The 12,675-nt window shown below is 44.0% G+C and overlaps 1 protein-coding gene across 1 annotated transcript in view; it reads right to left on the bottom strand.

The window, feature by feature from the left end:
- The window catches only part of col11a1a (collagen, type XI, alpha 1a), an 88,761-nt gene extending 78,387 nt beyond the window's left edge, over positions 1-10,374 (bottom strand). Inside the window, exons 1-3 of the mRNA XM_038972671.1 lie at positions 10,260-10,374; positions 2,191-2,355; positions 657-870 (exon numbers count right to left, since the gene is read on the bottom strand). Of these exons, the coding sequence (XP_038828599.1) occupies positions 657-870; positions 2,191-2,355; positions 10,260-10,374 (494 nt within the window). The remainder of the gene's footprint in view (positions 1-656; positions 871-2,190; positions 2,356-10,259) is intronic.
- Between the last annotated feature and the right edge of the window lie 2,301 nt (positions 10,375-12,675).

Here is a 12,675-nt window from a genome sequence, read left to right as displayed (position 1 = left end):
CTAGTAAGACAAATCACATACACCAAGGCACTCTGAGCATGCACCAGGTTTGAGTATGGACAGAGTCAGAGTGGAGAGACATGCACCAGGTTTGAGTATGGACAGAGTCAGAGTGGAGAGATATGCACCAGGTTTGAGTATGGACAGAGTCAGAGTGGAGAGACATGCACCAGGTTTGAGTATGGACAGAGTCAGAGTGGAGAGATATGCACCAGGTTTGAGTATGGACAGAGTCAGAGTGGAGAGACATGCACCAGGTTTGAGTATGGACAGAGTCAGAGTGGAGAGACATGCACCAGGTTTGAGTATGGACAGAGTCAGAGTGGAGAGACATGCACCAGGTTTGAGTATGGACAGAGTCAGAGTGGAGAGACATGCACCAGGTTTGAGTATGGACAGAGTCAGAGTGGAGAGACATGCACCAGGTTTGAGTATGGACAGAGTCAGAGTGGAGAGACATGCACCAGGTTAACTAAGCTCTGTTTTCACCCCTTTACCGTCCCTCTTCAACATCCATCCCTCCCTCCTTCCCTCTAGTCTCTGTGAGCAGCGATGGTCTCTCTTCCTCCCTAACACCCCTCCCCTCCACTACCTCCCTCTCCCTGGTCTCTGTGAGACCAACCAGCAGCAGTAGTGGTAGGTCAGGCTTGACTTACTTTCCGTCGGCCAGGTTGAGAGAGCGGAACAGGGGGTAGTCCTCAGGAGCAGGCTTGCCACTCTGGTCCTCATACAGGAAGACGGGTGAGCGTCCCACCTCCACCCCCAGCTGCTGCACGCCCTGCTCACTGTAAACAGACAGCAGGAAGGACTGGAGGCCAGCCTTGGGCCTGAGGGTGGTCAGGATGGAGAAGTCTTCAGGGAACACACCCCCTACAGAACACACAGGTTGGGTTAGAAATACAGAGATACAGTAAGACACCCCCTACACAATGGACAGAACGCAGGTTAGATCAGGCTATAAATACACAGCAACACACTATGTAACTGAGTCAGTCGTAAGATCTTTATTGATTGCGACAAAAAGGAAATCACAGGTGAGGACTTTTGGATTCAGTTACCCTTTACATTCTCACATAAATGTATACAGTTTCTTATAAATACATATTGCTTTTATGTTGTTTAGTGTAAGGTCTCATTTGTTCTAATGTGACTACCACCAGGTTTACAATACTTCAAGCATCCAAATAGACATGAGCTAATCGTCTACTACTTTATTAATGTACATTTCCAGGCTTGTGGACAATTCTATAAGTTTCGGAGGACAATGATAATGAATATGAAAAATCCCAGGTCTTTAGAGTAACATTTTCCTTTCAGAAGAGCCAAATTGGAAGGCAACCAATGTCTGCACATTAAAATAGATTTATTGACACTTTTTTCGTAGTTTATTAGACAAAAATGATCCATTAGCGATTTCATAAGTTTTGCCAAAGAGGAATAAACGTCATAACAATATCCTACAAAACTTTATGAGGACATAAAGTTACTTCAACTCAACAGATCGATGAATGAGTCATAGATGTGTAAAAAAAAGTATCTTACTGTCTCCCATAAAACAGCTGAAACACCTCTGGAGTATAATCAAGTATACTCATAATAATAGTTTATAATTTTTTACATGTCTTCCATTGAGTCCATATTCTTCATTCCACACAACCCTGTCTTACAGGCACCACTGAAAGCGTGACATGTGTATTCCCTTGTCAGTAAATCCATTCAGTGGTCTATGTTTTTGCTGATCTGTTTGTAGGAGCTTCGCTACCTGACTGAATGCATACAGCTTCATGTGAGATACAACTGTTGAAACCGTTCATTCCAGCCCTGTCGAGCCATACAAATGTGATCAATGGTCTCTAAATCTTATTAATAACCAAACAGAGGCAGGCAAAGTACAGTACACCAACTCCACTGTGCTTCAGACTGCAAAAGAACCTGCATTGTACTGTAGTTAGCCGAGCTAGTTCTCTCAGCCAGATTCTCTCTCTCTCTGGGGTTGGTGTATTACAAACACTCTTGAGGTAGAAATACAGCACTGCCGAATAATCAGATCAGGGATGGCATCTCCTGTCGAAAGCCTTGGCAGGACCAACAAAAGCCACATTTAAACACCACTCCCTCCGCTCTGCACAGCCAGGATGTGGGGCATTACAGAGAGAGACAGGGGGGATAGAGGGATCGGGTTTGTCTTACCTGGGAATAACTGCTTGGTGGGGGCACTGATCTGGGCCTGTTTTCCAACTCTGTAGGCTGTGTCCGGCTTAGACGCCCTTCGGTTTGTGCAAAATCCTGATGTTTTCCGAACTCCTTCGGGGGTATTGTGAAATTCTAATACTTTTAGCACGTCCACCGGTTCAGCTGTTGGAAAGAGAGAGCAGATACAACATGGTATATAATCTGAGAAGAACTTCAGAGGGCACGTGAATCTAGATGGCACATCACTCTGTTTCAACAGTTAGAATGTCAAGCAACCACAATCTATTGCATTTACATAAAATGCATGTGTCACGTCATACCAAACTACTGTTTCATTCATGAACCTGGTCTTATAGCCTTCAATAGAAAGCACATTTCAATCCAACGAACCATGTGTAAGGTGACTCATCAAATAAAGTGCTACAGAATAGCTCACTCTTTAATTAAGACACCATATCTATCTACTGAATATCCCATTCTGGTGATAACCTAACGAGGAAATAAATCAAATAATTGAACATAGACAGAAGCATTGGACAATATGTCAGATGCAGCATAAACCATAGAAGAAATCACCCACTGGGCACAGATGTCAATTCAACGTTTATTCCACGTTGGTTCAACGTAATTTTGTTGACATTATGTGGGAAAAAACGTTGATTCAACCAGTGTGTGTCCAGTGGGCTACACACTGGTAATACTGCCCCCCCCCCCCCCAGAAAAAAAATAGGAGCCCATTGTGACACATTTGTGTGATCTGCAGGCCCAGCTAACACTGTACGGGACCATGTGACAGGAAGTATCTCCATCCCAAAGCAGAATGACCACTAGCAGCATAATAAACAATGCTCCCACACCCGGCCAATCTTATAACACAATGTTGTGGATGTAGGTATACTTTGATAAGGGTCACAGTCAGAGGCTACACTCTGGGTTTCCCATACCCTCCATTCTGATGCTCTTTTCATAAAGGAACCTATGTTTGATCCGACACCCCAGTGAGACTGACCCATGGGAAAGCTGGGGTGGTGATCATACTGTTAATCAAAACACTGTCTCAGTGTTAACATCAGCTCCATGATAGGGCTGGGAGACTGGGAGGTAGCACGTTATTCCCAAGAGTTCAAAATTGAGTGTTGGTATAGCATAGAAAACAGTAGACTGCTAAGAGAGAACAAAAAATCTGCCTAGACTCAAAATCATGAGTGAGGAATTGAAACTGAGACTTGTTTCAGACTGTGCTATAGAATAATATACACATTACACAGGCAATACACTACCGGATTGTTAAGGGGCTTGAACCTTAATCTGTTTTTACACGGTGCAGAACCAGCCCTTGCTGTCTAAAGGCATCAGCTAGGCCTTATGTGGCTGGTCTAAAACCACTGTTTGCTTTGGCACGTGCCAATCAGATCATTCATACGTTTCTTTAGCTACTTTATACAAGGAGATCTTATAAAAATGTATATTTTCCTCTGGACACACTCAGGCAGACATTCCAGCTCCACCAGGGACAAGCAAACTATAATGACATGCTTCATACTGCTCAATGGAGGATGTGGAGAATCATGTCCCTGTTTCAACACGAAGCAATTTCCATTGCATAAAAGGATGTCTTCTGTACTAACTAGATGATATATACAGTACATACAGTATATACATAAGTACTGAGCCAAAACTAGCTGTTCTAACTGAGTCCATAATGTGTTGGTTTCCCACCTCAAACTAAATGCATGACCTGCTTTAATATATTCACTATGACTGTTATCGTGTTATATATTTCACAGCATGAGATGATGTTTCTGCATTTATCTCATTGGGTCATCAACATCACCATTAGTGACAATCTAATCAGTGTGTTTTTAGTCGGGGTGTGTGAGTGTCACTGATTAAAGAAAAGGAAAGTGTGAGTGTCACTGATTAAAGAAAAGGAAAGTGTGAGTGTCACTGATTAAAGAAAAGGAGAGGCCGGAGATTTACTGTATTCAAAAACAAAACAATGATTCAGCAAAGTTTCAGTCCTGCAACTTTCACCAGGCTTTAAAGCTTGAACTGAAATCAATGTATTAAGTATATTTAACCTTTATTATCAGTGCTTAATGAATGACTGACAGGTGTCAGGGAGAAGCTGCCATAGGTCATAGGTCATACCTGTATCTTTCCCATTTTCATGCTAAATGATTAGTGCACCCACCCATAGGAGGTTCATATCTGGGTCTCTTGTCTCATATAGGACAGATAGCTACCGCGATTAAAACATGTGTCTCAGAATAGACTCAGGAAAAAGCTATTTTCATACATCACCAAAAACTACTTCTCCAAAAAGTCTAGCATTAAATTAAACAGCAACCACTCTCCTTCATCTATGCTTTGAGGCCTGGGTTGAAAAAGACAAGAAAAATAAATGATGTCTGAGAGAGTCTGCAGAGGCAGAGTACCACACACACACACACACACACACACGCGCACGCACGCACGCACGCACACACACACACACACACACACACACACACACATACACACACACACACACACACACACACACACACACACACACACACACACACACACACACACACACACACACACACACACACACACATATATATACACCAGCAGCACATTCCCCAGGCTGAGAACACACTCATGACCCCCTTAAATCTCTCAAAAGCAAAGGTCTGTCACATCTATTATTCTGTGTCCCAAAGGAAACCTTCTTTGTGTTGACCAGTCTGCCTGCCCATTGAACCAACCATACCCTGACTCCCCCTCCATCACACCAAGGCTATAGCCCCTATATATGACTGAATGAATCTCTCACCCAGGGGGAAAGACAGAGACAGACTTAGCTACTCAAAATGGACTCAAAATGGAACAAAAAACTATAGACAAAGTTGAAAAGAATCTCAGAAGAATATAATGTTACTCTGAGAGAGAAGGTGATAGGGATATCATCTCCAAGACCACGTGGTCATTTTGTATACCGTGAACGGTACCCAGGAAGATACAGGGCTTTTCTAACTGAACTGAAGAGCTCTTTGTGAGTGAGTTTTATTCCAAGAGAGCACCTCTCTCTCTCTTTCTCTCTCAGTCAGCTCTAACTGTCTCAAGGCCTCATATATTCCAGATGGGTGGTCATTTGGCCAATGGGCGACCCCCTCACCCAGGTGCCAAAAAAACGTCAATATACCCGAATCCATTAAAACACCAAATGAGTGTGTGAAGTCTCTGAAACCACCCATCTGATGAGCTGGTGTGAGTTTGCTCATGGCCGCTGTGCAAATAAGGACACATATCTCCCAGTCCAAATCCCTAGGTGGCACGGGAAGGAAAGGGGCCCTACATAATCCGAAGGGGAAAAGGGCCAACTCATAGTATCCACATACAGGGGCCTCCACTGTTGCTCAGTTATTGGCTGTTCAAAAAGATCTACCAGTGGAGGCTGCTGAGGAGAGGATGGCTCATAATAATGTCTGGAACGGAGCAAATGGAATGGAATGTATTTGATACTATTGCAGCTATTCCGCTCCAGCCATTACCACGACCCGTCCTCCCCAATTAAGGTGCCACCAACCTCCTGTGAGACCTACGGTGTGCTAATTGATGAGGTTGGGGGGAAGAAGAGCTAGGCAACATTAGCCTAAAATATACATGGGTTGCAGGTTTTTATGTTACCTCACTTGTCAAGTTAACACATATGGATATTCATGCAGATGTATAGACGAGACAACAGCGTGTTTCTGGCAGTGCTACAAACACTAAAACATAGTTCTGGGAACAGAGGCCAAAAAATTTGCTCTTCGGCTCTTTTCTCATCACAAAACATGCCAGACCATCAGTCAGATATGAGGAGCATGTAAGAAGGATATATTATGTTCCAGACTTTGTTGTTTTTGGCTAGGGAGGTGAAATTGGCCGGTAAAAAGAGAATACCTTTTCACCTGCTGCTCCCTGAGACTCAAATGATGTATTCAGACAGAATATCTCTCCCTCTACCCCTCTCACTCTACCCCTACTCTCTCGCTCTCCCTCCCTCTCTCACTCTACCCCTACTCTCTCGCTCTCCCTCTCCTCTCTCGCTCTCCCTCTCTCCCTCTACCCCTACTCTCTCCCCTATTGGACTTCCACACTCCAGGCTCAAACAACACTGCTTTATGCTGGTGTGTCATACCAAGGAAAATTCACTGAAAACAATCCACGTTTCAAAGTGTGTGTTTGTTCTGCTCTCTTTAACTCTTTTAATTCCACTGCATAAAATATCAAAGCTGAATATCACCTTGCGGACTTCTACTTCAAAAATACCCCAACAAGTAAAAAGTCTAAATATATTGCCAAATTACAAGGCATGGCTTATACAGTCCAAACAACATGTAATCATGTAAAATCAGAATCACCATCATGAGGTAAAGGGGGAGTGATCATGATGACCGACATAAATAACCCCCATCAATATCCCCAACAGGCCAATGTAAATCAATCTAGTCATGGATGAGACAGTCGGCTTGAAAATACCTACAACAAATAGAACAAAAGTCCCCTTCACTTTAGACCTGATTGTCCATGTTTCCTTACCCTTCAGAGAGAGAGAGAGAGAGAGAGAGAGAGAGAGAGAGAGAGAGAGAGAGACAGAGAGAGACAGAGAGAGAGAGAGAGAGAGAGAGAGAGAGAGAGAGAGAGAGAGAGAGAGAGAGAGAGAGAGAGAGAGAGAGAGAAAGAGAGAGAGAGAGAGAGAGAGAGAGAGAGAGAGAGAGAGAGATGTGTTTCCGAGCGCAGAGATCAGGGTAGAGTAGAGTAGAGTAGAGTAGAGTAGAGTAGAGTAGAGTAGAGTAGAGTAGGGTAGAGTAGAGTAGAGTAGAGTAGAGTAGGGTAGAGTAGAGTAGAGTAGAGTAGGGTAGAGTAGAGTAGAGTAGAGTAGAGTAGAGTAGAGTAGGGTAGAGTAGAGTAGAGTAGAGTAGAGTAGAGTAGAGTAGAGTAGAGTAGGGTAGGGTAGAGTAGAGTAGAGTAGAGTAGAGTAGAGTAGAGTAGGGTAGAGTAGAGTAGAGTAGGGTAGAGTAGAGTAGAGTAGAGTAGAGTAGAGTAGAGTAGAGTAGAGTAGAGTAGGGTAGGGTAGAGTAGAGTAGAGTAGAGTAGAGTAGAGTAGAGTAGAGTAGAGTAGAGTAGAGTAGGGTAGAGTAGAGTAGAGTAGAGTAGAGTAGAGTAGAGTAGAGTAGAGTAGAGTGGGTTTTGAGGGTTCTGTTTGTCGGCAGGAATGCACCGGAGAGGAGCCCATGCCCCAGGGGCTGTGAAAACGTGTCTGTACACTGCTAGCTCAGGGAAGGCACCCTTCAGAAACAGCCTAATGCTCCATAAACACCAGCAGAGAAACTCACAAAGACATAAAAAACATACTGTATATGCAGTAGGCTATAGGACAGAAAAAATGATGGAAGTGAATAGTAAATAGTGACTTATATGGGTTTTAACAATGACAAGTTCTGTGTAGGCCTTGTTCTGCTCTGGACGGCCATTAGCAAATATTGAAAGACTGAATAGGGGCGACGCATATACATGAACAAATATAATACATCGACTGTTCCTAGAAGTACAATCATCAGAATGCAAGTAAGAAGAGCCATAAGAATGAAAAAGACCAATGTCATCAACGGTTTCGATTCAGTCTGATAAATCTTTCTTAATGAAATATCTACAATAGCATAACACTATAATAAAGTGTGTAGCCTAAGTAAAAGAAAGACGCATGTATCCTAGAGAAGTAGTTTAATTATGAAGGTCTATGATGTTGAAGACCTAGAGTCAGTGACTCACTCACCCCCCATTATGGGAGTAAGACTGGACTGTATGCTGCTGGCCTATATACTATTGGTCGGCCCTTTGAAGCCTCTAAAATAATAGGGAAGTGCAACGAGAACCATCATCAAATAACTGCACAGCACTTAGACTGGAAACATTCCCACCATGGAGGGAGTGTGCACCGCCCCGAACTCAGACAACACGGCCTTGTCTCCCCAAACCAAACATGCAAGTGCAAAATTCAGGGGGGAAAGTTGGGCACGAAGTTGCACAAGCCCCTCCAGTCTCTTGCTGGTCTTCAGTGCGGACTAGGGCAGTGTGGAGAAAGGGTCCTCCTTTTGGCAAGTCAGTGATGTGCTGCTTGACCACTCAGAATCTATCAGAAATGTCCACGGATGGACAGTACAGGGGCAGACTGGGACCAAAAATGGGCTCAGGCATTTCTAACACAACAGCCCATTTTTTTCCTCGAGGCTCCCATTATTAGCCAGATAATGATAATTCTGCGCAAAAATCTGAAGTTAGACAGGCCGGCCCACTAGACTAAAAATGGACCAGCCCATCTGGTATTTGAAATACCAGTTGGCCAGTCCGCTCCTGGGCCGCCATACACCATGACCCGAAATAATACCAGGAAATTTGCAGTGCCAGGTAAAAATGCGAATAAATAAAGTCTAGTTAAATAATGAACAATCTCCTTATTACTAATGAAAATGTAGCCTTGACGCACCCTTCCCCAGTGGATAAGTCTGAAGGGTCTGCCACACTGCACAACTAACTCCCCAATGTCACTGATCAATCCATGCCAATATTTAATATAATTTCATTGTTAAAAATTGATTCCAGCTTGCAATGACCACACTTTCAGAAATAGATGCATTGTCTAGGCTACAGGGGGACAAGAGAGGCAGGTAGCGTAGCGGTTGGGCCAGTAACCAAAAGATTGCTGGTTTGAATCCCCAAGCCAACTAGGTGAAAAATCTGTTGATGTGCTCTTGAGCAAGGCACTTAACCCTAATTGCTCCTGTAAGTCGAGGAGTGTCTGGTAAAATGTATGGCAATCAGGGCCCAGTTTTTCAAAAGTTACGAATCTGGATTTCGCCTATCAGGTAGGATTAAATGTATCGAAATATAATGAATAGAATGGGGGTCCCCATTCAAGTCAATGATTCATCCATTCTATTAACTCTTTCTACATTTAATCCTATATGATAAGCGAAATCCACATAGATAATTGTTGAAAAAATGGGCCCAGATGAAATAGAATTCAATACCTAGGCTATAATGTGCGCAGTATAACGGATCTAAATGGACCATTACTGTTTTAATGTATTATAAAACAGCAATGTGACCACTGACAATAACTAATAAGGACTATATTAAATGATACCGGGTCCTTTAGAGAGATTCGGATAGCCTACTCCGGACTCAGGTCTTGAAATGTCCCGTGCCCCGGAGCCATGAATAAAATTGACAGACACCTCTCCTCTGGCTGCATAATTATTTAACAAACTGTGAGGCTGCAATCTCAAGCCGTGCGGAATTCCACACACACCTAACGGACCACTAATTCGAACGAGGTTTTTTTCAGCATAAATCTCTAAAGCTGTCTCTAAATGGGGTGCTAGACAAATTCTTTAACGGCTCCTTCACAACGAAACTAAGCGAAGTAAAGTTACCAGGAAAGAAAAGCATGTGCACCAAATAAACATTGTGCATAATTGAGGTAACTGTTTAAACTTTATGGTGGATATAAAAGGCTATTTAATCATGCATAAAAATGTTGTGGAAAAATAAGTAGAGGGTACAATGCATTTCAATAAATGTAAAATAAACAAAAATCGTCATAACCCTTTGAAACACTTGACATAGTGATACCTACATCTATTTGGAACCAATGTCAATAGTATGCAACGTATATTTGGGTATATATCTTTGAACTTAAATTTTCAATAAAATATGTGATTCGCTTTACTTTGTGACGAGGGGCACTTTGGTGCAATTGTAAGTTGCCTTGAGTTAATTGGTAGCTATACATTCACAGACCGCTTGACTGAATCATATAGGAATCATATATCTCGTTCCTACCTTTCCTCTCACATCTAGTTGCGTTGCTCATTGAAAATACAGTTGCCAAAACCCGACCCTTTTGTCTTCCCTGATCTCTCCATCATGTTTTCCCGAACAGACCCAAGTTTTCTGCCGCGGTTGAATGACAGTCCCTAGTCTCTAGTACTTTTACACACATTTTTTTGGATCCTAAAAAGTATTCTTACCTGCTCTGACATGTGTAGCCTGAAGAACCAGGGTTAAAGTGATGAATGCGGTTACAGTGGAATCCATAATCCACCTTTTCGTTTTCCACCTTGTGGACCACCTTTGCATCTCCATGGTTGGCGCCCACAAAAGTGAACAAAACTTGGGCGACTTCAACTGATTTTAAAAGACTTCCCTTCCACAATCCCAAATGTGATGGATAATTACACTAAACAGCCATAAGTAAGTGTTTAGCCTCTTCTCTCAGCCACTCCAGGCCCCTATACGGTCTTCTTTTCCAGTGCCCAGCCTTCTGACTGAAGGTATTTGGGCTTTAATCAAAACTCCCAGAGAGCACTTGATACCCTAGGAGCGACACCGACAGGAGGGCTGGGCAAGCACCACAAACCAAACCCACGGTTACAGCGAAATGACAAGGGGAAAAGCCCCCGATTAGCAAATCACGGGGCTAGAAATTCTCATTGGGATCCACCCATCAGTTTTGCAAAGCTGATGTGAATTCTTCCCTGAGCGCTCGTCCACGTATATATATTTTTTTAAATAAATAGTAAGATAAAAAAAACGGCTTCGACTTTCTGGAAATGTCCCGGGAATTAACGGAATGCAATTGGGGTGAGAGAGATTTAGGCATGTGAGCAATTCTCAGTGTTGGACAGTGTCTTGTGGACTGTCTGCCCTGTCCCACATAGAATATTGTTCTGCTCTGGTCACCTGCTGCAGTTAGTGTTGGTTGTGTTCACATAGGAGACAATATTAGTTTATTAGAGCAAACAAAGTCATATTTGAAGATTGAGATCACTTTATTAACCCAACCCCTCAGAAAGACACACATGTATATACACTTACATATACCGTTTTTTTGGAGAGGTGTGGGGGGCTGCCACAGGATTTGATACAAGCAACCCACCGGTTGCCACCTCACTTTATTATATTATTACATATTTTCTGTGGATTTAAGCATCACATCATGCATGAGCAATGCATGTCATTGATTCATTTTCACTCTTCTTCTCCATGTAAAACCCTGACAGACTGAATCATATTCTCCAGAAATATCTGACTTTTCTCTTTTCAGGAGAGTTCCAGAAATCCTACTGGGCTGGTCAATTATAGCTGACTGAGGGAGAGGTAGAAAGAGAGAGACAGAGACATCGAGAGAGCAAGGGAGAGAGACAGAGAGAGAGAGAGACAGAGAGAGAGAGGGGGGAGAGAGCTAGTGAGTGAGAGAGAGAAAGAGAGAGCGAGTGAATGAAAGGAAGAGAGAGAGACAGAGAGAGACAGAGGGAGAAAGAGAGAGAGGGAGAAAGAGAGAGATAGAGAGAGAGACAGAGAGGGAGAAAGAGAGAGAGAGAGAGAGACAGAGAGGGAGGGAGAAAGAGAGAGAGAGACAGAGGGAGAAAGAGAGAGAGACAGAGAGACAGAGAGGGAGAAAGAGAGAGAGACAGAGAGGGAGAAAGAGAGAGAGAGCTGTCAGATAGTGCTGCTTCTCACCTGACACCCCCCACTGAGACCTTTCATCTGATCCAGTTGGCCGGCTGCTCACATGACCTCACAGGAAGGGCACAGGCAGGTTACATACCCCCTACCCCCAGCCTCACTCCAGCCCAACTTATACCCCCTACCCCGGCCTCACTCCAGCCCAACTTATACCCCCTACCCCGGCCTCACTCCAGCCCAACTTATACCCCCTACCCCAGCCTCACTCCAGCCCAACTCATACCCCCTACCCCCAGCCTCACTCCAGCCCAACTTATACCCCCTACCCCAGCCTCACTACAGCCCAACTCATACCCCCTACCCCCAGCCTCACTCCAGCCCAACTTATACCCCCTACCCCTAGCCTCACTCCAGCCCAACTTATACCCCCTACCCCGGCCTCACTCCAGCCCAACTTATACCCCCTACCCCGGCCTTACTCCAGCCCAACTTATACCCCCTACCCCGGCCTCACTCCAGCCCAACTTATACCCCCAGCCTCACTCCAGCCCAACTCCATATGCCCCTACATCCTACCTCCAGCCCCACTCCTCCCAAACGCATAGCCACAGTCTCCGGATGAGCAAGGGAAACGTCCTCTGACAGAATGCTACTTTTTAGGTCTTGTCTGGTCTATATTGTCTATTCTCTATTGGCTCCATAAGATCTGATGCAACCAGGCACACTCTATCATGGACAGGTGCCTATTAACAAGTCTGGCCAGTCGGAAGCAGGGTGTGTGTATACCCACTACAACGCTCTGTCTCTTGGCTGGCCTCAACACAGTAAGACATGGTCCCAGACCAGATCACATCTGTCAACATGCTTGTGTTGTCTATCCTGAGATACACAGCTGCATCCTAAATGGCACCATATCCCCTGTATAGTGCACTACTTTCTACCAGGGCCCGTAAGGAATACGGTGCCATTAGAACATAG

The sequence above is a fragment of the Salvelinus namaycush genome, chromosome 33 (assembly GCF_016432855.1).
Source record: "Salvelinus namaycush isolate Seneca chromosome 33, SaNama_1.0, whole genome shotgun sequence".
NCBI lineage: Eukaryota > Metazoa > Chordata > Actinopteri > Salmoniformes > Salmonidae > Salvelinus > Salvelinus namaycush.
The sequence above is the reverse complement of the archived record's forward strand: the minus strand, read 5'-3'. Positions and strand labels throughout refer to the sequence as shown.